Source organism: Lygodium microphyllum, chromosome 13, assembly GCF_053477565.2.
Source record: "Lygodium microphyllum isolate KBCC chromosome 13, Lygodium_microphyllum_v1.1.10, whole genome shotgun sequence".
Taxonomy (NCBI): domain Eukaryota; kingdom Viridiplantae; phylum Streptophyta; class Polypodiopsida; order Schizaeales; family Lygodiaceae; genus Lygodium; species Lygodium microphyllum.
The window spans coordinates 35865877-35887954 of record NC_141147.1 but is presented as its reverse complement, the minus strand read 5'-3'; the positions used below and the strand labels follow the sequence as shown (position 1 = coordinate 35887954).

Below are 22078 nucleotides of genomic sequence, written 5' to 3'. Positions count from 1 at the left end.
CTTGGGCCATTCAAGATCATTGGCCAATAATAAGTGAATCTAGAGATAGAGTTTGGCTTTTACAACAAGATTTATGCTCTTCTCACCCTTTCAAAAAGTTATACTATCAAAGACTTGGTCCATTCAAGATCATTGGCCAATAATAAGTGAATCTACTGACTTATAGTCTCCAATTACCATAGTCTATGAAATTTCACCTAATATTCAATGTCCCAATCTTGGAGCCTTAGTATGCATCCTCAATAAGGGAGAGAAATCTACAACCACCATCACTTATTGAGATCAAAGGACATCTAGAGTATAAAGTCAAGATTCTAGCATCTCTCATGGAATGCTTGAATACCTTATTCATTAGAAGGGCTATGATGCTAGTGAGAGAACATGGGAGCTAGCCTCCAACCTTTGTTGAATGTGTGCTAGAGTAAACAAGTTTTATCAACAACATCCATTGAAGCCAAGAATCTTACCAAGAAACCCCACTACTCCTCATGCAACTCATTGCTAAAGAAGAGAGTAATGTCATGGACATTGGGAAATCTAGTATCTTTTTAAAAATGTTAGAAGATTTGAGAAAGTTCCAAAAGATTCTTTGGAGGATTCTAGAAGAGTGTCTGCATCATTGCTTGTGTTCTCACTTATGTTAGTGATGCTTATATTATTTGATGATATCATCATGCAAATGTATGTGCTTATGTAATCTTACATCTAAAAGCTTCCCCTTGACCTCCCTAACTCTAGTATGGGTTGGGCTACAAGCCCTTCAGTCTTGCCAATACCAATTTGTGAGGTTCTTGTGAGGTAAGTCCTCTTCAGTTATAGTTCAAGCCTTGTATTCTAGTTCTTATCTTGTCTTGTATCAAGATCTTGACCTGTCTTGTATTGTGAACCTAGTCTTCTTAACATCATTATATTGAATCTTATATTGTTGTACTCTCTCTTCTTACACTAAAGAATCAAGTTCTTCTTCCTCTTCTGCTTCTTCAAGTTAATCCCTTGTAAGTTGTGAGGCAACAATCCTTGTCCTTGACAAGTTTTTATTACCCTCATAATAAGTGATGTTCTACAATAGTACGTTAGATCATATGTTCTCCAAAAGGACTATTAGTGTGTCATCGATAGTAAAGTCTAGAGGCCCTTTCAAAGTCTTTGACAAGTTTACCAATGCCACACATGAATGAACAAAATTTATATGATACTTGGTACCAAAGAAGAGTGAATAATTATTTACAAGTTGAAAAGTAAACTTAACCCATGCTCAAACTAGTTGAGTTATGATCCCATTGACAAAATAATATGTCTTTTACAACTTGATATGTATGTTTTGTTTGCTTACTTGCTCATGTTTACAAGGGTTTTCAATACTAGTTGAACACTTCTTTTCCATGTTTATTAATTAATAGTTTATGTGTTTTCAAACCTATCCTTACTATAATTCCTATTCAAAAAGTTCGTCCTTCTTATACTTTGCACAATGAGAACAAATGCTTGTGAGTGAAATGAAACCATCCTGTAATGAAGATGACACGTGGATGGACTGCACACTAGATTGGTTGATAATAAGCCTTTTGCATGAGCCCAAATTTGTAATTAATTGTCATAGTTTGCTCATTCACATTCAACTCTGTGATAACGTTTCCAACATTTTTAAGATTGACCTCACGATTTTTAACTTCATCAATTTTGGCAAAGTTTGGCTAACTATGTCATGTTCAATTTCATGTAAGCCATTTCCTCATTCTACAAGAGCTAGTGCACTTCCCTCAATTTGATGGAGGTGATTTCCTCACTTGGAAAAGCTTTATTTGATGAAAAGTGGCTGGCTAAGTTAAAGTGGTGTACCCCTAAACTGGTAGCCCATTTGGTGGGTACATGATGTGTGTTATGTGGATCCCACAATAAGTATCTAGTTGGGTGGCTTTAGGGGGATAGGGGGACTTGTTTGTTGACACATGAAGAATTGCCCACAAAGGGTGCAAATGCGAGCTAAACTTGTTTATTTCTTGATAAATATATTGCATTAAGAAAAAAAGAGTGCTAACATAGAGGCATAGTTGTGTAGCAAAACGTTCGATTGTTGGAGTGTGTTGTGAAAGCAATGTTCACGAAAAACATTTTTGATAGCAGACATAAAAACCTTCAAAATCTTGTAAAATCTAAGGTTTTTAACTTTCTTATTTTAAAGTTAAAAGTTCTTAAAAAAATTTACACTTCATCTTTACTATTAGTTAAGGGGAGGTTGGGGGCGGGTGCCACATGGCAGCCCCCAACCTCCCCACAAAGAAACGAGGGGGCGGGTGCAACGCGTCTAGCACCCACTCTCGCCGCGAAAATCGCGCTCGCCCCGGCGAGTCTAAGCACGGAGCGCCTAGTTTCACATGAAACGTAGGTTTTTCATGAACAGTGCGTGAAAGGCCTCCAAATGATCTGAAATTGTACAAAGCTTTAGATGGAAAATATTGAAAGCACCTCCATATCGCACTCCCTACTAACTGACTAGCGCTTTAAAGTAAATAATAAAATAAAGGTAGGGACTCGTGAACGACAAATATCTGAGTCAACATCGGTAACTCATCATCATCACCATCTTCCATCACCTGCTCGTTCATCATCATCTCATTGATCTTTCGCCAACTGCGTGAGTGCAAGTGCGACCACCATGGACAACATCATTTCAGGTTTGCTCAACACTGCACTTGATGCTGCGTCCTCTCTCGTCACTAACGACCGCGCGTCATCTTCTTCAACCCGGCATGCTTCCGAGGACGACAACAGTGGCGAACCAGCTTTCATCGACCGCTCCACCTGGGCTGAGGTAAAAGCGTTGCAATTCCTGCCTGTCTAGTTGTCTTGTTTTCTTCCAGCTCTTGCATTTTTGACTCACCTTGACGGACACTGTTGCGCGCTGGGAGGCAATCCGACAATGTCCATACTCACAAGCTTCCATTTTTCCCAACCAACTGTGAAAAGGAGGAGCTAGAATTTGGACTGGTTTTATGCTCCATCTCATAACAAACATGGCAAATTTCAGGCGCTTTTCATCTAAGCAACCGAACAATTGAACCCTGATTTTGAAATTCAGGCACTGAAATGTACTCTAAAGAACGCTTCTTTGTGAGAATTGCTCTGAATCATGGCATTGTAGGATCGTACCTTGTGAGCATTATTTTGAATCATGGCATCATAGGGTCATAGATCTCTGCTTTCTTGCATTTTTCAATTCGCAGTCTTGTTGGCCAGATTCATCTGTGGTTTTTCTAATGGTTTCTGCCTGATTTTTGCTTCTCCTTTTATTCAGATTGTCTCTGGTCAGGGAGAACAGCCAGTACACAAAAGCAACCACAAAGATCAGCCCCACAGTCAGCACTCTTGGCGTCCTCACGAAAGCAATCGCATTCATCAACAATCTTACTCTTCAGAGAGTTCACTCAAACACCAAGTAAGATCCTTGCATTTTAATCTGCCTTTGGGCATCAATTTATTAGCTGAGTACAATCATCGATGGCAAAAAGGTTTTGGACTTTGGGCAGTTTGAGGGCCCTTGTGTAGGAGCAATGTATTTTATCTTAGGATCGTACCTTTTTCCCCTTTCAAGTCAGTGTGAAGAGTAAAAACTGCATTTTTCAAGTATGAAACAATTGTTATCACCTCATGTGCAAGCTTTACTCATGTGTATTTGGTGGTACTGTATTGTGTTTTGCATTTGATTGTGAACTTAGTAGGTGTGTTGCCTGCATGAGACTACCTCGACCCTTTGAAGCATCTTTCCTTTGTGAGACAAGTCTTTGAATTCAGTCCAAGTCATTGTTTGTGTATCATATCAATTTGCAGCCATTTATAAAGACTAGTTTTATGCACCATTGATTCTTCAACTCAAGACCTAATGATCGCAGCCATGAAATAGACCACCCTTTCTGTTAAAAGCTAGGCACGCTTATATCTGTATTACTATATTTGCAAACTTCAAGTTTCAAGGCAGCCATACTCCCCTCCCAATGAGTGAAGTACAATTCACCCGTCTTAGTGAAATACTCATTCGTAAAGGCAATATGATTACTGGACTTGACTCTTGGGAAAAATGACAGAGCTTACTTGTTAAGTATGTGCTGCCTTTGATTGTTTTTCTTCAAGTAGCTTTCATACATTAAGATTTCACTAGACTTCTCTTTGATTTCTCTTTCAAGCTCTATGATATCGTAGTCTTGAGAAGGTCCAGATCTTATAGAAGTTTGAAATGATAAAGTAGGTCTACCATGGCTGGTATAAAGCTTAGTGAATATCTCTTTCATAGCAATATTTTTCAATGTTTCACCTCTGGGGTGTTGATGAGAAGAAATAATTGTCAGATTTCGCTAGGGGTTGAAGAGAAAACACAGTGCTCAACTAACAATGTTGGTGATATAATTACATGCGGGCAATATATTTGAGTGCAATGCCTTTTCTGAGTAGGGCAGCACATGTATGACTGGCTGAACTGCATTTATGGCCCCATCAATTGCTGGCTGACCTGATCATTGTTTTCTCTTATGTCTGTCTATTTAGTGGCTACCTCTCCTCCATCTATTAGTTCATACATACATGTTGAATGCTGCTGGAGAGAGGGAGACTAGGAGCACTTTTCCGGTTGCCTGTAGCCCATGCCTTTGTGCACACTCTTGTGCTTTGATATATGGATTCCATTTCTTGAGTTCATTATTTTTGAGTTCATGTGTTGTGTTCTTTCGTTCAATTCTCTTACAGCGCAACTTCATCTTTTTGCTTCTGTTGCTACACATTTGTTTGACATGGTTCTTTTGGTGCTGTTTTCTTCTGTTGATTGCTGTTGTAGGTCTGATTCAACTGTCATCGTGATCGGCACAGGGTTGGGGACCACTCCAGAGTACAAATGTCCTAGCTAATTTGATTATGGAGAGACAGTTTAATTTTGGGCAAGGTCAGAAGGATTAAAATAAAATTTTTGGATGATTTAATTCTAAAAATCAATTAAATGGCTAGATAATGCTAAAAAATGGGTTTAAAAGGCTGCCACTTGGAAAAAATGCCCATGCAAGCTGAGAAAATATTTTCATCGGCTAGGTCTTAGCCATTTAGTTAGTTTACAGCCTAGGGGAGAGAGGGAGAAAGGGAGCTGTCGGCCCATTTTCTGATTAGAGAACAACAATTTGTTGCAGAATATAGCCATCTAGGGGCCTGCCTCAATAGGCAAAGGACAGCAAGAAGACGTCTTCCAAGCTAAATAACCTTGCACAATGTTATCGGCAAGATTAAAGCCTCTTTAAATTTCACGTCTCCGTAATTGACATCCCTCTTGAAATCCCTACAATCATCCTCAATTGCACTACATTGTGCCAAAGTAAAAGCATACTGCATTGGAATTTCTACAAGGCATCACAGTCACAACATTGGCCATTGCCCCAAACTTGCTAAAAATTTCAACTAGCATAAACATGATATAAATTTGAAATACTTTCCAGAATTGTTGCTAGAAACCCATTGGATGCATCCATAACTCATGATTCTCAAGTGTTCTGATTTCACAACCATAATAAAGTATATTCTCAGCATAACCTGTAGCTGAAACTATCAATGGCATTTACTAACATGCTGTTGTACATGGAATCGGTTGTAGACCATTGAAAACTGAGCATAATCTAATCATAAACTGATCACTCGTTGATCTGAGAATTGATCACAAACTATTGCAAATGTGACCTGAAACTGATCAGAAAGTGATTGCAAAAACAGAGCTGTAATTAATGCAATAATTGATGCAAAACTGATCCTAAAAGTGACCATGAACGGTTTTCAAATTGATCAAAAACTGAGCTGAAACTAATCAGAAATTGATCTCAAAACTAAGGCAAAAGCTCATGTCCAACCGATCATGAACTGATCCCAAATTGATGCAAAAATATAGTCTCAAAGCTAGGTAACAACCATGCTCGTCTGCATACATTCATAATGACTAGTACACTGATGAGTAGAGACTCCATGGTGGACATACTGTCAACATACTACCTTGGATGCATGTTGAATACAATTGAGATCCATTATATACAAGAGCTGTTTACACCTAGAGGAGGGAAAGTGCTATCTCTCTCTTGAGCATCACGTAATACTCTGAATCCTTGCTCCGCTAAACCTGATGAAGTTAAAACTAAAGTCGGCTCTAACTGAAAGGCATCTAGGTAAAGCTACAACAACTGAGGATGGTCTGCCAAGTTATGCTCTTCCATTGTTTTTGCATCCATTGGTGAATAATTTTGAAACTTCACCAAATATCTCCTAGAAACTTTACCTCTAACCTTTCTTTTCTTATGTGCCAAGATCTGCCCATGTACCAAAATCTCATCTAGCTCCTTAACCTTAGGCTGAATTTCAGTAGACGTATCTTCTGGCACATCAACATGAAAGGGCCTCAACAAATTGACATGAAAGGCATTGTGTATCTACCAATGTGGAGGTAATTCAGCCGATATGCCACACTGCTGATCTTTTCCAACACTTGGAAGGGCCCATAGTATCTCATACTTAACTTCAGATACAATCTCTCTCTTCCTTTCATCTTTTTTAGCCTTGCCTTTTCAAAATGCAATAATACATAATCGCTCTCTGCAAATTGCAAAACACGTTTATGGCATCAACTGCCTTCTTTTGCTTCTCTTGTGATCTCTGAAGTGCACGCTTTATCTTTGCATAGGTACATCCGACTTTTCCATATAATGGTTAGCCTTAAAGATCTTATCCTTAGTCTACAAGACAGGCGGTATCTTCTTGTCACCCTCAACAACCTTAAATGGAGCTTTGCCAGTGGAACTATGCACTGTATTGTTGTAAGGAAACTCAGCTAAGGACAAATACTGCTCCCACTATGTCTTGTGGTTTAAGGCATAGCACCTCAAAAGATCTAACATTGTGGAATTTGCTTCCTTAGACGACTGACCATTTGTTTGCAGATGGAAGAATAATGAGAATTTCAATGCGGCACCCATGTTCTTAAATAACCCCTTCCAAAATAAACAGGTCATTCGAGGGTCTTGATCACTGATAATCGACCTTGCCACACCATGATACTTAAAGATATGTTGCAAAAACAAGCGTGCCATATGACCAGCCTTCATTTTTTTCCTTACGGAATGAAATGGGTTTGTTTGCTAACCTTGCAAATGGTAGTCCATATCCCATCATTTCCTATAGGTGTCCTGTTAAGCTAAAAAATAAAGTCCATTGCAATGCTCTACCAAGGCCTATCTAGAATAGGCAAAGTTTGCAACAAGCTCGGCATCTTTTGCCTATCATATTTTAGCTTCTGACATACAACGCATGTCCTAACAAATTGCTCTATATTAAGCCTCAAAGCTGGCGAATAAAAAAAAATCTCCATTGCCTTGACTGTGGCATCAATACCTCTGTGTCTTGCATATGGAGGAGCATGACTTTCAGTGATAACTCTAGGCCTCAATTGCTTTGTAACACAGCCATCCATGCATCATTAGATATCCATCTCTAAGTAGAAAGTGCTCATGTCTTAGGCCATTGTAAAGCTGATCATAAATATCAACAAATCCAAATCAACAATATATCACTCTTTTAGGGTATCCAGCTCAGTGTGACAAATCATGTTGATAGCTGAAATTTGTGGCTTACGTGATAGTGCATCAGCCACAACAATCTTTTTACCGTCAATATATACAATCTAAAAATGAAACATAGAGAGAAAATTCACCCATCTCATATGCTTCTTTGATAACCTTGTCTATGTTAGAAAGTATCTCAAAGTGTGATGATATGTTTGCATTGTAAAATTAGCCCCCAACCAATAATGTTTTCACATAGACAATGCATAAATTACAGCCAAGAGCTCTCTCTCATAGACCTACAAATTCTTCTCTGCACCGTGAAGAATTCGACTCTCATAAGCCACAATGTGGCCATCCTGTATAAGAACAACTCCAATACTGTTACCACAAGCATCACATTGAACCATGTATGACTTTCTTAGATTGGGCAACACAAGCAAAGGATATGAAGTAATCTTACTCTTCAACTTTTCAAATGCTGAAATTTCCACTGTTGTCCATCTAAATGGCACATCCTTCTTCTGCAAGGCATGCAATGGACATGCAATTTCAGCAAACGCGCTTCCCGTAGTAAGAACAAACCCAAGAAGCTATGGATCTCATGCACATTTCCCAAGGGCGACCATGATCGTATTGCCTCAACCTTTGCAGGTTTTATACGAATACCATCAGCCGATACAATGTGTCCAAAAAGTGGATTTTATGCAAAATGAAATCACTTTTCTTGTCATTGATAACTAGCCTATTCTTACATAGTTCATTGAATATAATATCCAAGTGTCTTCTATGCTCTACCTCCTTCTTTGAATAGACAATCATGTCATCAAAGAAAGTACCCACAAATCCTCTATGTGGTCTAAAAATGCAATCCATCATCCAATTGAAAGCGGAAGGAGCATTCGTAAGCCCAAAAGACTTGACAAGAAACTCATATAACCCAAAAGATGTTTTGAAAGCTGTCTTAGGCACATCCTCCGGTCTAATGCGTATTTGACGATATCGACTTTTCAAATCTATACGGCTGAATATGGCTGCCCCTTGTAATCTATCCACAACATCATCGATCGGAGGGATCGAAAAGTGATTCTTTATTGTGATCTTGTCTACCCTGTGTCCCCTAGTAGGGGATGGGGGCTACCGAATTGAGGGTGGGGATCAGATTCTTGTGTCTTGGTTGGGTGCATTTTGCCTTTGATCAACACTTGTTATCAAAATGGTCAACCTTTTGATAGTTTTGGCAATACGTATTTTTTCTTTGATATATTCTATCACCGGGCTTTAAAAAGCATACTGAGTGTTTCCTTATGATTCAGTTGATTGATTTTGTTTTTGGTTTTGATTTTGATTTTGATTTTGGTTTTGTGCCTTCTTGCTTGCTCTTGTTGCTTGAAACGAATTTTCCTTCTTAGAGAGAATGGTAATTCCCCGATTAGCACTTAATTATAGCAATCAACAAATAAACAATTGAAATGCACAATTTACCTTAATAATCTTGGATATTGGATACCTTGTTGGCCTAAAAATTGACGCCCCTTTCGGTATTTCTTTACCTTGATGGCTAATGGAATGAGTACAAGCTGAGATTCACAATCTCCTTTGCTGTTCCAAAAAGTCTCTTTGCTGTAGCAACAATCAACAATCAATTCAGGCCAATTGCTCCTTGATTTTTCACCTAGGACTTGCACAAATGGAACCTCCAACTAGCCAAATGTTGCCCCAAATTACAATGAATGGGTTGGCATTTGAATTACCTAACAATTACACAAATTTCAGACACTTTATTCATTATACAATGTCTTTACCAATTGGCATGGGTCTTGAAGTGACTGTCAAACCCTAATTTCTGTAGAAATTTAGAGTTTACAGCAGAGATCTCTGTGTTGTCCACTTAATTTGGCTGAAACGACTAAGAAATGTTGAAATCTCCTGAGAATGGGTTGGAGAAGGTGAGAGAAAGCTAAGATAAGAGAGAAATTTGATTTTCTTTGCGAGAAAACCCTAAATTCTACTTGTTGCCTACTCTGGCTTGCATTCAATGCAATCACCTATTTCCAAGCACCTCCAAAATGCTATCACTTGATTCATCAAGATGAGAAAATAGACCAGTAACTTTCTCTCTCTCTCTCTCTCTCTCTCTCTCTCCCTCCCTCAAGCTGTAAACTAAATGAATGGCTGAGACCCAGCCCCTAAAAACGTTTTCTAAGTTTGCATGGGCATTTTTGCTAAATGGCAGTCTTTTAAACCCATTTTTCAGCATTATCCAACCATTTAATTAATTTTCAGAATTAAATAATCCTAAAAATTAAATATTCCTTTTAACCTTGCCCAAAATTAGATTTTTCCATCCATAATTAAATTGGCTAGGCCATTTGCAATGTGGAGTGGTCCTCAATCTCTATTGACCTTTAGATTGGGATTAATTAATTAATTAATTAATGCTAGTCCCTAGTGTCACCATAGACACTTATTGGCCAAATAACTGTCCCAAGGTTAAAACTACAACAATTGACCCCGAAAGCCCAACTAGCATAACTTATCTCAACTTTTGCCTTTGACACCCACTACATCCTCAGGGTCCTTGGCCTATTACTATGGAATATGTGCATCACATGTGCTTAAACAACCTTACACATTTGATTAATAACTTAATCAAATGTTATCAGCAAGATGAAAGCGTCTCAAAATTTCACGTCCCCATGACAACCCCTTCTGAGAGGTCTGTTGTCTACTAAAATTTGCATTAGTTGGTCAGGTTACTTACTGTATTTCGAGATCCGTTTGTTGAGCTAACATAAGCATTACATCCTGAATTAGCCACTTAAATAGTCCCACAAATGCTTAATTAATAAAAACCCTAAAGTCATGTGTGGTTTGAGGAAGTTTTAAAATGGTGCATGGTATGAGGTCCCGAATGTTTCTATAAATATGCATGCTGCCCTTCATTGAGTTCAATCTCGTTTTTCCAGGTTTCAGGCCTAGCTTTGTTACCCAAACCCTATTTACGAAGGGCATCTCATCTAAAGCTGCCCATTGCTATCTACATTAGTCTGGTGTCTGTTTTCAGTCTCCACCCATCATTCAGATTCCACTGTGTTCATTGTCAGTGTGTTACCCTAACCCTAATTGTGTTTTTTTGAGTTTATTCTTTGTCGTACGCTTTCATTTATGTTTCTGTGTTAGGGTATTTCTTCACACTATTTAGAGTACAGTACACTCTCCAACTTATCTTTTTGCCTTTGTCCTTTCAAGGACATAGGAGTACAAGGTTTATATTCACTTTGCGTAGTGTGTTTATTGCATTGAGCATCGTATTCATTTATTATTCATTCTTTCGAAACATAGGAAGCGAAAATAGAAATAAAAGCTTGTGTACCTGGCATTGGAGTGAAGGTGAAAAAGTGTATGAAGATTTGTGCTCCATGTCTATTTCTCCAATAGGATGGTTAATCCCAAATAGAGGTTCCGTCCTCCCTACAAGTCCATTAGATCTATGTACTAGATCTAAGGGTAAATATTCAATGTTACCTACTAATTGTTGTTGGGCTTGATGTATGAGAATCATGTCATATTCGGTGCATGAAATCTCATATAGTCTATAAGGAAAGTAAGATGTTTCTTCTCCATTGGAATTGCATGGAGCAAGCTGAGAGACCTACCTATGCTCAGTTCTTGGCAAAGGTTGTTCAAGAGATTGAAGTGATGACGACAAGTTTGATGCCATCTTCCCTTCAAAGTTCTTTGTCTTGGATATTGAGCTTTCAAATCAAAGCTTGGATTTCTTCAGAGTGTATCTAGCTTTGATACCATGTAAAGAAATACTTGAGAAAAAAAAAAAAAAACACAAGCTTACAATAAAACACAAAGTGATAATGACAAAAGATAGAGGTTAGTAGTAACTTATAAACAATGAACACTAATATGCATCTTAGGCCCTACTCTATGTCACGGGGACGTAAAATTTTGAGATGCTTTAATCTTGCTGATACCATTTTGATAAAGTTACTAATTAAATGTGCAAGGTTGTTCGGCACATGTGATGCACATGGTAGCTATTTCATGGTAATAGGCCAAGGACCCCAAGAATGTAGTGGGTTTCAGAGGCAAAAGTTGTGACAAGTTATGCGAGTTGGGCTTTGGTGGTTAGTTCGTGTTAGCTGACCCTAGGATCATTGTTTGGCCAATAAGTGTCAGTGATGACGTTAGGGACTAGCATTAGTTAATTAGTTAATGCCAGTCTAAGGGTCAATAGAGGTTGGGGACCTCTCTAGGTTGCAAATGGCCTAGCCAATTTAATTATGAATGGGCACATTTAGTTTTGGGCAGGGTCAGAGGGGCTGAAGTTAATTTTCAGAATTATTTAATTCTTAAAAATAATGTAATGGTTGGATAATGCTGTCATGCAACAGAGAAAACGTTTTTGGTGCTTGGTCTTAGACATTCAGACAACCATTTGGAGCCATCAACAAGCAGATCACAGCAGGAGAAGGCCCATTAGGGGCTGGCGCCATCATCAATTGGCTAGCAATAGCATTTTGGTGTTCCGAGGTTGCAAGTGATTGCTTTTCTTGCTGGTTGAAACATGCAGCTGGCAGATTGGAGGGTTTCTCCATGAGAAATCTCTGAATTTTCTCTCTCTACCATTCTCTCATCTCCTTCAGTCAATTCTCAGAAGATCTCAGCTTTTATCTCACCCTTTAGGAGCAGATCTCAGCCAGATTTGGACAGCAGAAGAATTCTTCTGTAAACCCTAAAATTTTGCAGAAATTAGGGTTTAACAGCCACCTTAGGGATCCGTGCCATTAGTAGAAGGCATCGTACACTAAATTCAGCACCTGAAATTTCTGGAATTATTAGCGAATTCAGATGCAAGCCCATCCATTGTGAATTTGGGGCAGCATTTGGCCAGTTGGGGTCCAATTAGAGCTAGTTGTGGGTGAAATTGAAGGGGCAATTGGCCCGTTTTGTGTGTTAATTGCATCTATAGCAAGGGGCTTTTGGATCAACCAAGGAGATTGTGGAATCTCAGCTTTTATCCAATCCATTAATCAATCAAATTAGAGAAATACCGAAAGGGGCACTAGTATTGGAGCTGACACGGTGTCTACTGTCCGAGAACTTTGAGGTAAATTGTGCATTTTCAGTTACTGTTTATTTACTAATTGTTGCAATTAAGTGCTTGATCAGGAATTACCACCCTGTCCAAGAACAAAGGCTGGTTTTACTCTCCCATTTTCTAGGTGGCGACAATTTTCCAACATGTCAATACCAAGTAGGCCAACCTACACCTTGCTAGCATTTGGACCACACAAGTCAATCACATCTTTTGGGACATACATCTGCCATTAAAATGATTGTTGAGGATCATTCTTAATTGGGCAGTTATATACACATGGACGGGAATCCTTCTAAACAAGGATTTGGATCATTTGATTGGCTGAGACTGCTGATCTTTTGGCATTGTCAAGTAAAATGCTGTCATGTAGTAGTAGAATTTTGACTCCAAAGGAAGTTTTTTTGGTTGAAAGGGGCCATTTAGGTTGGTGGTCAATCTTGTCCTTGAGGGCTCACCTAGTCCCACATTGGGATTTTTATGCTGTCTTTTGGCAAGTTCCAAGCATAGGTGAAGTTGATTTCATAGAGCTTATGAAGGACATTACTTCATCTTCTAGGACAAGTTACCAAAGAAATGAGGACATTTTTCCTGTTTCAAATTGAGTTCAAGCTAGGGTTTCTGCTCATAGGTCTCAAGACTAGTACAAACAGTCTTCATTCTGTCTTTTGTTTTGCATGCCCCATGGCTGTATCCACTCCTGGGACATTGACATACTTAAGAGTGGCATTCTATGTTGTATCTCATGTTATGTAGTGGAGTGTGAGAGTTGTTCCTACTCTGTTTGCTTTTGCGTTCTTGCCTCGGTCATCAAAGTTAAACATGAGCTTGTGTTTTGTTTTTAGATTCTTTCATCATAATGTTTTCCATGTCACCCATCTGACCTATTGTATCTGTAGTTGATTGATATAATCCTCTTTCATTTGTGTGTGTGCATGTATGAGAACCATCTGGCCTATTGTAGTCTTTCCACTAGTTGATTGATATAATCCTCTTTCTTTTGAGAGAGAGAGAGAGAGAGAGAGAGAGAGAGAGAGATGGTTTTACGAAAAAAAAAAGAGAGAGAGATGGTCTTTTAGCAGGTACCAGGTCATGACCTTGAGAATTCTGATGGTTGGAAAAAGGTAGGAGGAAGTGGTTCGCATCCTTCACACCAGCATCCTTCTCCTGATCATTACTATAAGGTAGGCATTGATATATTTACTTTACCAGATGTAGTTAGTTCTTTCTTTATTTTGAGGCATACTTGCAGAAATAGCTTTTACACTTTCTTTGGTGGTTACAGATTTCTTTAAGCTTCATCCCTTTCAAGATTTTGATTTGGATGTATCACTTGCTACAAATAGGTGCCAGATGACCAATGGCACGAGTATAAAAAGCCTGCTCACAAACAAGGATATGCAAATGCGGTCAATTCTTCTGTTGATGTACAGCCAACTCAAGAAGAGCTGAGAGATATTTCTGCAGCATGTAGTCGGCTGTGGGAACTTGACCTGAATCGTTTGACACCTGGTCAGGATTATGAGATAAACTGTGGAGAGGGGAAAAAGGTCTATGAAAAAGAGGACATGGCTGCTAATTCATTGTTTCGACATGTCAGTAAGGATGTTTTCCGAAAGCCAACATATGCTCGTTTTTATGCTCTCTTGGACAACTACACTGCTAAACAAGGGGTTAAAGAAAATGTTACAGAAGAGGAAAGACAAGAAGAGGTTGCTTTCATAGAAGAGATAAGCCGGACAGCACCCATCCAATACTTGTTCAAGTATTTGGCATCACAGGGAATCGTTTCACAAAGTGCTCAGGAGTTCAAGCAGCACTTGCACTCACTGTGGTTTGATTTGTATGGAAGAGGTGGCTCACATGGGTCCTCTTCAGCATTTGAACACGTTTTTATTGGGGAGATTAAAAGCGGATATGAAAACGAAGTTTCAGGCTTTCATAACTGGATCAAGGTGCATGACATTCTTTTATTCTAATGCTAAATTGATAAACTTAAAATTGTTTGTCCTCTTCTCCATGTAGCACAAAAGAGACCTGATCTGTTTTGGGTAAGAAGCAAATTGACATAGTAGCTTTTTGGCAGTTTTTTGTGGAAGAAGCAGCAGGAAGAGTTGACTACCAGGGTTATATTCTTCCAAGAAGGCGAAACCACAGCATGGTAAGTAGTGCTTCTTCCAGTCATTACTAGTATGGGAAAGTCTAAACACGAAAAAGCTCATTGAATCCTCTGTCAATGCAATAATTTATCATGTGTTTTAGGCAATATGCCTGTCCACTAAGCAAGAGAGCTCTTGTGGCTCTCCTGAATTAGTTCAATAAAGATGGGGCATTGAAATTGGGTTAATGAAGACGAGGCTGATTATCAAATAATACAAAGGCCGAGCAATAGACATAAAGACAGTAAGTTCAATACACCTAATCTCAAAGACCAATGCACCACATATGGTACATCTTTTCCAAAACAGTGTTTTTCATTACATTACTCAAAGTAAAAGGAGTACATGGGCTCAGCAGAAGGTTTTACTCGATTGATGCATAAACATAATCTGTAAGGTCGGCAAGTTCTTCTACAATTATGAGATATCTTTTAATGGAAGTGTAATGACTTTTGAAATATGTGTTGGATTGGGTGAATTAGAGTTCTGTTTTGTCACTTTTGTAGAGTACAAGGCTGGGAACCTATAATAGAGTTAGTATAATTGGAACCTTGTATAAGGTGTATCGCTCAAGAATATAAGCGACAAAATGTTCTTTTATTCTTTACTGATGGATCTATTGGTCCTGCAGCCAGACGCTCATTCACAGTGCCTCTCCATACAGTTTACATGGAATGGGGTGAAGAAGCCTGTATCAAGTACTTTTGTGGGTGTTAGTCCCGAATTTGAAGTAGCCCTGTACACACTGTGCTTCTATGGGGGACAAGAAGAAAATTATGTGGAATTGGGCCCCTACAGTGTTAACATTAAGTGTTACCATATAGGCAGGGACAGGCTGGGCTCGGCATTCCCAATAGCTCAAGACTAACTTCAGGGATTGTTATTAAGTCTGACTACTGTTGCTTTCCAAATGGAAAATGATTACTCGTTTTTACTCTGCAAGAAAACCAGCAAAGATGGCTCAACTCAATTGCCAATTTTCTATTCAAAATGTTGATGGCAAACCTCTTTCCCACAGTATCAACGTTCAAGTGTTAATTTTAGATTTTGTTTTCTGACAATGGCCGAGACTCACCAAAAAGAATCCTCCAATTTCCTGTCCAATTTTGTTTGCTCTGTATGCCTTCTTCTGAACTGTGGTTATTCGGCCGAGTTCTTGTATGAGGGCCAAGTAGGCAGTCAGATGTGTTTTTGCAAGGTGGATCTGATGCCACAGAAAAAGAAAAGAGAACTGTTTGCCATAGATGGGTTGAAGCTCATCTTTGGTTGCAAGTGTTAACGACTTACTTGCACTCAAGCTGGCTTTGTTCAGGCTTTTCTTTCCTTTAAAAGGTAAATAAGTCATATGCAAGTGCGATAAATAAGGGAGTGTGATTCGTGTTTTACTTTGTTAACTATAGTAACTCCCTGGAGCATATAGTCTGGTTGCTGAGATGAGATGTACTGACGGAATGCATAAGGTATACTAGCTTCCTGCCACTGACGCTTGCCAGCCCCAACTTTCAAGGCTTCTCATAATGACCAGCTTGTTCTGATAGCTTCAATGATCAGATTCAACACTTAAGCACTCTGTATAGAACCAAAAAGATCAACCACACAATTCTGGTGCTCAAACTTTAAAAGTTTGTGTTGCATTGACGGCATAGAGCGTGTATAAATCGACCTACCAATGTGGACTGCCCTAACAACGGTCAAAGATACATATCGTACTTTTTTTCAACTCGAGAGATGACAGCATCTATTTACCTTACATCTTGCACATTCCATCAGAGTATCCGCATAGAAAGCTCCTCAAACATGTGCTTTTGCCATATATATATATATATATATATATATATATATATAAGCGCATGACCATGGCCCTCTCTCTACGTGTCTGAGCATGCATTTCATCGCCCCTCTGAGCTATTCCTAGGCTAGCATATGCATTTCAGATCCCAAGCAAAGCTCAATGCAGTAGAAGAGAATCAAGCATGTCAAAATCCTGTGCAGTCTGGCAAACTGGATCATACTCGCGACCTAAGTAAGCCTGGCGAAACATGCAATCTGGGATGCTCAGAGGGATCTTCTGCATCTTGTGATTTTACATTGTACGCCTAACAATGTCTACTTATCATTTAGTAGATCAGAACTTCCTTGCAGAAGTATACCCAGTGAACAAAATGATGGTAACTATCCAGAAGCCTTGATAGCAGCATAAATGTTCAGTCTCGGGCGTCAAATGGATGCAATATTCCGAGTTGAAGTTGCCCGAAGATGGGAGATGTGCGACTGTGAATGGGGTTGGAAGTGCCACCATATCTAGGTAAAGAACAAGGCCTGATCTAAGGTAATTCGAAATGTAAACTCGTTGTTTGCAGACGCATGCAGGAAACGAAGGAGAGCTATGGTGGATTGGGGGATGATGGTCTACCATGATCTTTGCCCATGGGGTACTCTGGCATAAGGCTACAATTTCAGTTTAAACTGAGTGAAAGGGTTGATCGTGTCCAAATTTTATTTAAGCCATGATTATAAACCCGCGTCTCGTGTATGCAGGTAGAAGTCCCATACACATTTTTGATCGCTGGCAAGTCTATTCAAGTCTGTGAGTCCAATGGTGGCAATTAAAATACTGCAGGCAAGTCATGAAGTATAGACATTATAAATAGGCAAATGCACAGGACAAGAGAAAGGAAAAGAGTGAAAGGTACCCACCTGCTAATGGGCTCTTTTTGCTAGCCTAGAAAAGGCTCTCGTAAATGATGCACATTATGGTTTTTCACTAGACTTAGTTGCACAAGTAGCCAGAAAGCACAAGAGTAGGCATTGCTAGGATCACTCAAGAACCCTTGTAACATTGGTTGTTTGTTTGTGTCGTATTAAGCTTATCATTATTTCAAACGTCATACAAGCTCTAGAAAACGATGATGATGAGCATTTGAGCCCTTCTATGGGAACTTATGTATACGCAACTCCAAGTTACTCAAAAGATGTGAAGGAAAGAGATTGTAAAAGCAAAATGGTTGTTCATAGCAAGGAGTTGGGGGGCAGGGGGGTCGTGGTTTGTTTCTTACACAAGAACTCATGAAGTAGTGAGGAGATATAATGCTTACTGAGCATATCAAAGCCTCAAGAAGTTTTATCATAAGAACATGTCTTTTTGAGCCTTCCAAAAAGCTCGACTCTTGAAGCATGGGAATGGGGCTATGATAAGGGTAAAACAAGAGTTTTGATAAAGCCTTATAAGGCTATTGGTGGGAAAGAAATCAACTTGCTTGAGTAGCGTATTGCACTTACTCTCAAAGCTTCACGACATCCATATTTGGCATTTTTTGATATCAATGACGAGCTAGATGAAGGGTACATGGAATGTAATCATGGCTTTTTGGATTGACATGTGTAGTCTATCATTTTGAGGTGTACTCCACATGCAATATACAAATGGAAATTTAGCTTTGCAATAATGAGAGGGAAGGGGCAACACCATTATGCTACAAGGCTATCATCTCTTTCCTCTCTTTCCATGATATAAAGATGGGCATGGGTTGCAATTATTGTTCTTCTCCTTTTCATTTGGAGTTACCAGCATTATCATATGGGCTATCTTTCTTTCCTTCTACTCTCTTAAAACTATGAGAGCAAATGTTTTAACTGTAAGCTAGTAAGCCATGTATCTAATTATCTAGCTTGAACCTTGGGTTCAATTTGTCCATGTTGAGGGTTTGCCTTTCAAAGTTGTATATGAAATGCATACCTTGTATGAGCACTTTGTGGTGATCAATATCCATATTGTGATTCCCTATATTTTGCTGAGAGGAATCGTTAATGTAATATCCAGATGAGGAGGAATATGTTTGACACATTTAAGCATATTGTACCAATATAGCATTTGCTTGTCAGTTTTCTAACATACACTTGCAAAGGAAGATGGCTCTTTATTTGATCCTTGCTTTGTCACCTCCTCTCTTCGTTGTAATACTTTATGGGTGCCCAGGTGCTGAGGTTATTTTCTTGGCAATTCTTTGATAAGTGGATTCTCATTCCAAAGTTTCCATCTTATATTGGAGATGTCATAGTACATCTACCTGAAGATGTTTATGGGATTTTTGTTGTCCTTGAAGAGGAGTTTGCCATGTAAAAAGAGTCACACCATGTACATGTCCCTTGCTTATAAAGTGCCTTTGTATATGCAATCTCAAGCATCACATGTAATGTACACACATGGAAATAAAGAAGATTGAAGCCTTGTAGTAAAGGAAGATGTTGGATGTTACTTGCAAAATTGTATGCTTTGGGTTGTTGTTTGGGTCTTAGTTTTTGTGAGAAGTATAAGTGCAAAGAAGGGAAAATAGCTATAGAGGATTAAACTGAAGTGCTCTACTAGTGTCTTGGTGTGCAATTGAGCTTTCTCAACATTTCAATTGGAGTAACCAGTAAGTTGTGTATGGTAAACATTGTCAAGTTGGCTCAAGATTTCCCTTTTCCTGTGTTTCATGGGCCCCCCAATAAAGATGCTGATAAGTTTATTAAATAATGGGAAATTACTTGTCTCATAAAGAAGGTGCAAGATCCTCAATTTATGCTTAGGATCATTTCATATTGTATTCAAGATGAAGCTAGTAAATGGTTGCAAGGCCATTTGGCTACCCAACAGGGATAAGTGCCACATCAAGGGGTGACATATTAAGGGGCACAAGAAAATTTTTGTAGCACTATAGAAAGGTGGAAAATCTAGACAAGTTGTGGCATGAGATTTCAAATCTTGTCCAACATAACTCCTTGTTGCAAGATTATATTCATCTTTTTAATCACACCTAGGATCGTTGATGCCAAGCTCTAGGGAAAGAGCAAACTCCCTAGATACTCAAAAAAGAAAGAAAGATTTATTATAGGAATTTAAGGGCCTCTCTAAGGCAAGTTGGAACATTGAATCCAGTTTCTACTTATAAAGCAGTAGTTGATTTGGCAAAGGAAAAAGACTAGAACATTACCTGCCTAGGGTAGATTAGGAGGGAGATACAACAAGGCAATCAAGAGGAGCATAGAGTGATTATTCGTCCCATCATTTCCAACTCCATAATAAGCCCATTTGAGGACCAATTGAGGAAAGAAATGGTTGAAGCTATTGATATGTTTAAGAACCTAAGGTTAGGCTTTGTAGATTGAGGAAGGTAGAGAGGGTAGGAATTCAAGGGCCTCTCTGAGTCAAGTTGGAACATTGAATCTAGTTTCTACTTATAAAGAAGCAATCAATTTGGCAAAGGAAAAAGACTAGAACATTACCTGCCTGGGGTAGCTTAGGAGGGAGATACAACAAGGTAATCAAGAGAAGGACCACGGAGTGATTATTTCCCCTATCCTTGCCAACTCTGTAATAAGCGCATTTGAGAACCAGTTGAGGAAAGAAATGCATGAAGTTGTTGATATGTTGAATTTACGTTAAGGCTTTACAGATCGAGGAAGGTAGCAACCACCTTATATTGGACAAGGTCAAGAGCAAGGGAAGTTAAGAGGCAATCAAAGTCAAGCATAAGATATTGAGAGGGAAGATTACTGATAGTGATATGAGCCAGATCAATATTTCAATTATGGAGGGTGGGCTTATACATGACCCAATTGTGACAAACCTTCGTGCAAGGTTGGTGACATGTTCCCTTTTCCAAAAAATCTCACAAATTGTACAAATGAGACTATAATATTGATGTCAAGGATGAACCTAGTACAAGTGGTTTAACCCTTGAAGAAAAAGGAAATCAGAGGATGGATGAAGCCTCGTCCAATTGTCTCATCCATTCACTTAGAGGAACCACAAGTTATGCTAGCTAAAAGAGCTAGGGAGAAAAGTAATGGAAATAGACCAAGTCTAGCAAAAAAAGAGAAACAACAAGAAAGGGATTGTTTACTAGTGTTACAGTATATGTGATGGATACTCTAGGCATTTCCAACTAAAGATAGCAGCTGAGAATTAAACAAAGACCACTACTATAGAAGGTGAAATCAAGCGTTTGGTCATTCCTTAATAAGTTTTTGAAGGCCTTTATGGATTAAATTTGTGTATATTCAAGCAAGAATTTGCATCATGAAAAACTTGATATGGTTTTAAGGAAGCTTGATGCATAAGGAGGTCAACTTAACCCAAGGAAGTGTTTTTTGGCTAGAAGGAAGATCAAGATTTTGGGACACATTCTCTCAAAAAATGGGATCGAGTCTGATCATGACAAAGTCAAAGCTCTAGTACTTCCTTCTCCTCCTCAAGATGTTAAATGGTCTAAAGATTACAATCTTCTATTTGAAAATTTCAACAAAATCCTTTGTAAGATCTCTTTTATGCCAATTAACCAAGGCCTTGGGAGCTAAGAAGCTCCACCACTTCAAGAAAGCTCCAGTTTGTACATGAGGCATGCATACTATGCTACTAGAACAATGTCCTTGTAGAGAGGGCATATGTAAGCATCATTTTGACTTGTAGACATTTTAGACATTATTTTTTTCCAGAACCTTTTTTTATCCTTACATGTTACAACCTCTTGCCACAACTCTTGTGAATAACACCAACCTATCCCAAGAGAATGATGAAGTGGGTGATTGAACTACTATAGGAATTTGAGTTCTCTTTTTTAATTAAAACCTCAACAAGAGTAGTTTGGCTGATCTACTTACTCATAGGGATGGCTCGATACATGTGAGGTAGGTAAAGTCATAAAGTGAAGTTCATGAGGATGAAACACAACATGATTGAAACCTCAACAACAAGACCTAGTTTCGCCGATCTAATTACTTATAGGAATGGTCTAATTTGAAAAAATGTTCCATAAAACACATCAATTATACAAAAAATGAAGAGGTATATGTTGTGGCACCACGAATGTTCCTTGGATAGTAGCTTTACAAAATGCGCCTAACCTTTTTCATGGTAGAAAACTTTGAAAAAGAAGAGAACTTTATATTAATAGGAAAACTTCTTGATGGATTATGAAAGAATTACAAATATTCTTTTGTGAAGAGTGCAACAAAATAAATGCTTGTGGGTAATGATTCATATATGAAGGATGCAAATTTGGTATTGATACGAGTACCCTAGGGAGCGAAATTGAAACAAATCCTAGAAGATAATCATGAAGGTGCATGTGGTGGTCACTTTTCTTTCAAGACCACTACTCGAAAAATATCGATGGAGGGCTATGTGTGGCCATCCTTATGAAGAGACAATGCACATTGGTGCAAGACTTTTATATAGTGCCAACAAATGG

At 38.7% G+C, this 22078-nt stretch overlaps 1 protein-coding gene across 3 annotated transcripts; it reads left to right on the top strand.

Annotated features, from left to right (window-relative positions):
• Window positions 1-2553: 2553 nt before the first annotated feature.
• LOC148026507 (uncharacterized) lies at window positions 2554-15837 on the top strand. Of its 3 annotated transcripts, XR_015692842.1 has the most exons (7): window positions 2554-2812; window positions 3296-3436; window positions 13767-13871; window positions 14034-14642; window positions 14774-14848; window positions 14950-15090; window positions 15478-15613. XR_015692842.1 is itself a non-coding variant. In XM_087690952.1 (6 exons), the coding sequence occupies exons 1-6, from the start codon at window positions 2657-2659 to the stop codon at window positions 15712-15714; spliced, it is 1323 nt and encodes a 440-aa protein (XP_087547078.1). In that variant the 5' UTR covers window positions 2557-2656; the 3' UTR covers window positions 15715-15837. The 3 variants fall into 3 exon arrangements, 2 of the variants coding, with proteins under 2 accessions (XP_087547078.1, XP_087547080.1); XM_087690952.1 differs by lacking the exon at window positions 14950-15090 and having other exon boundaries at window positions 2557-2812; window positions 15478-15837; XM_087690954.1 differs by lacking the exon at window positions 14950-15090 and having other exon boundaries at window positions 2558-2812; window positions 13770-13871; window positions 15478-15837.
• Window positions 15838-22078: the final 6241 nt, after the last annotated feature.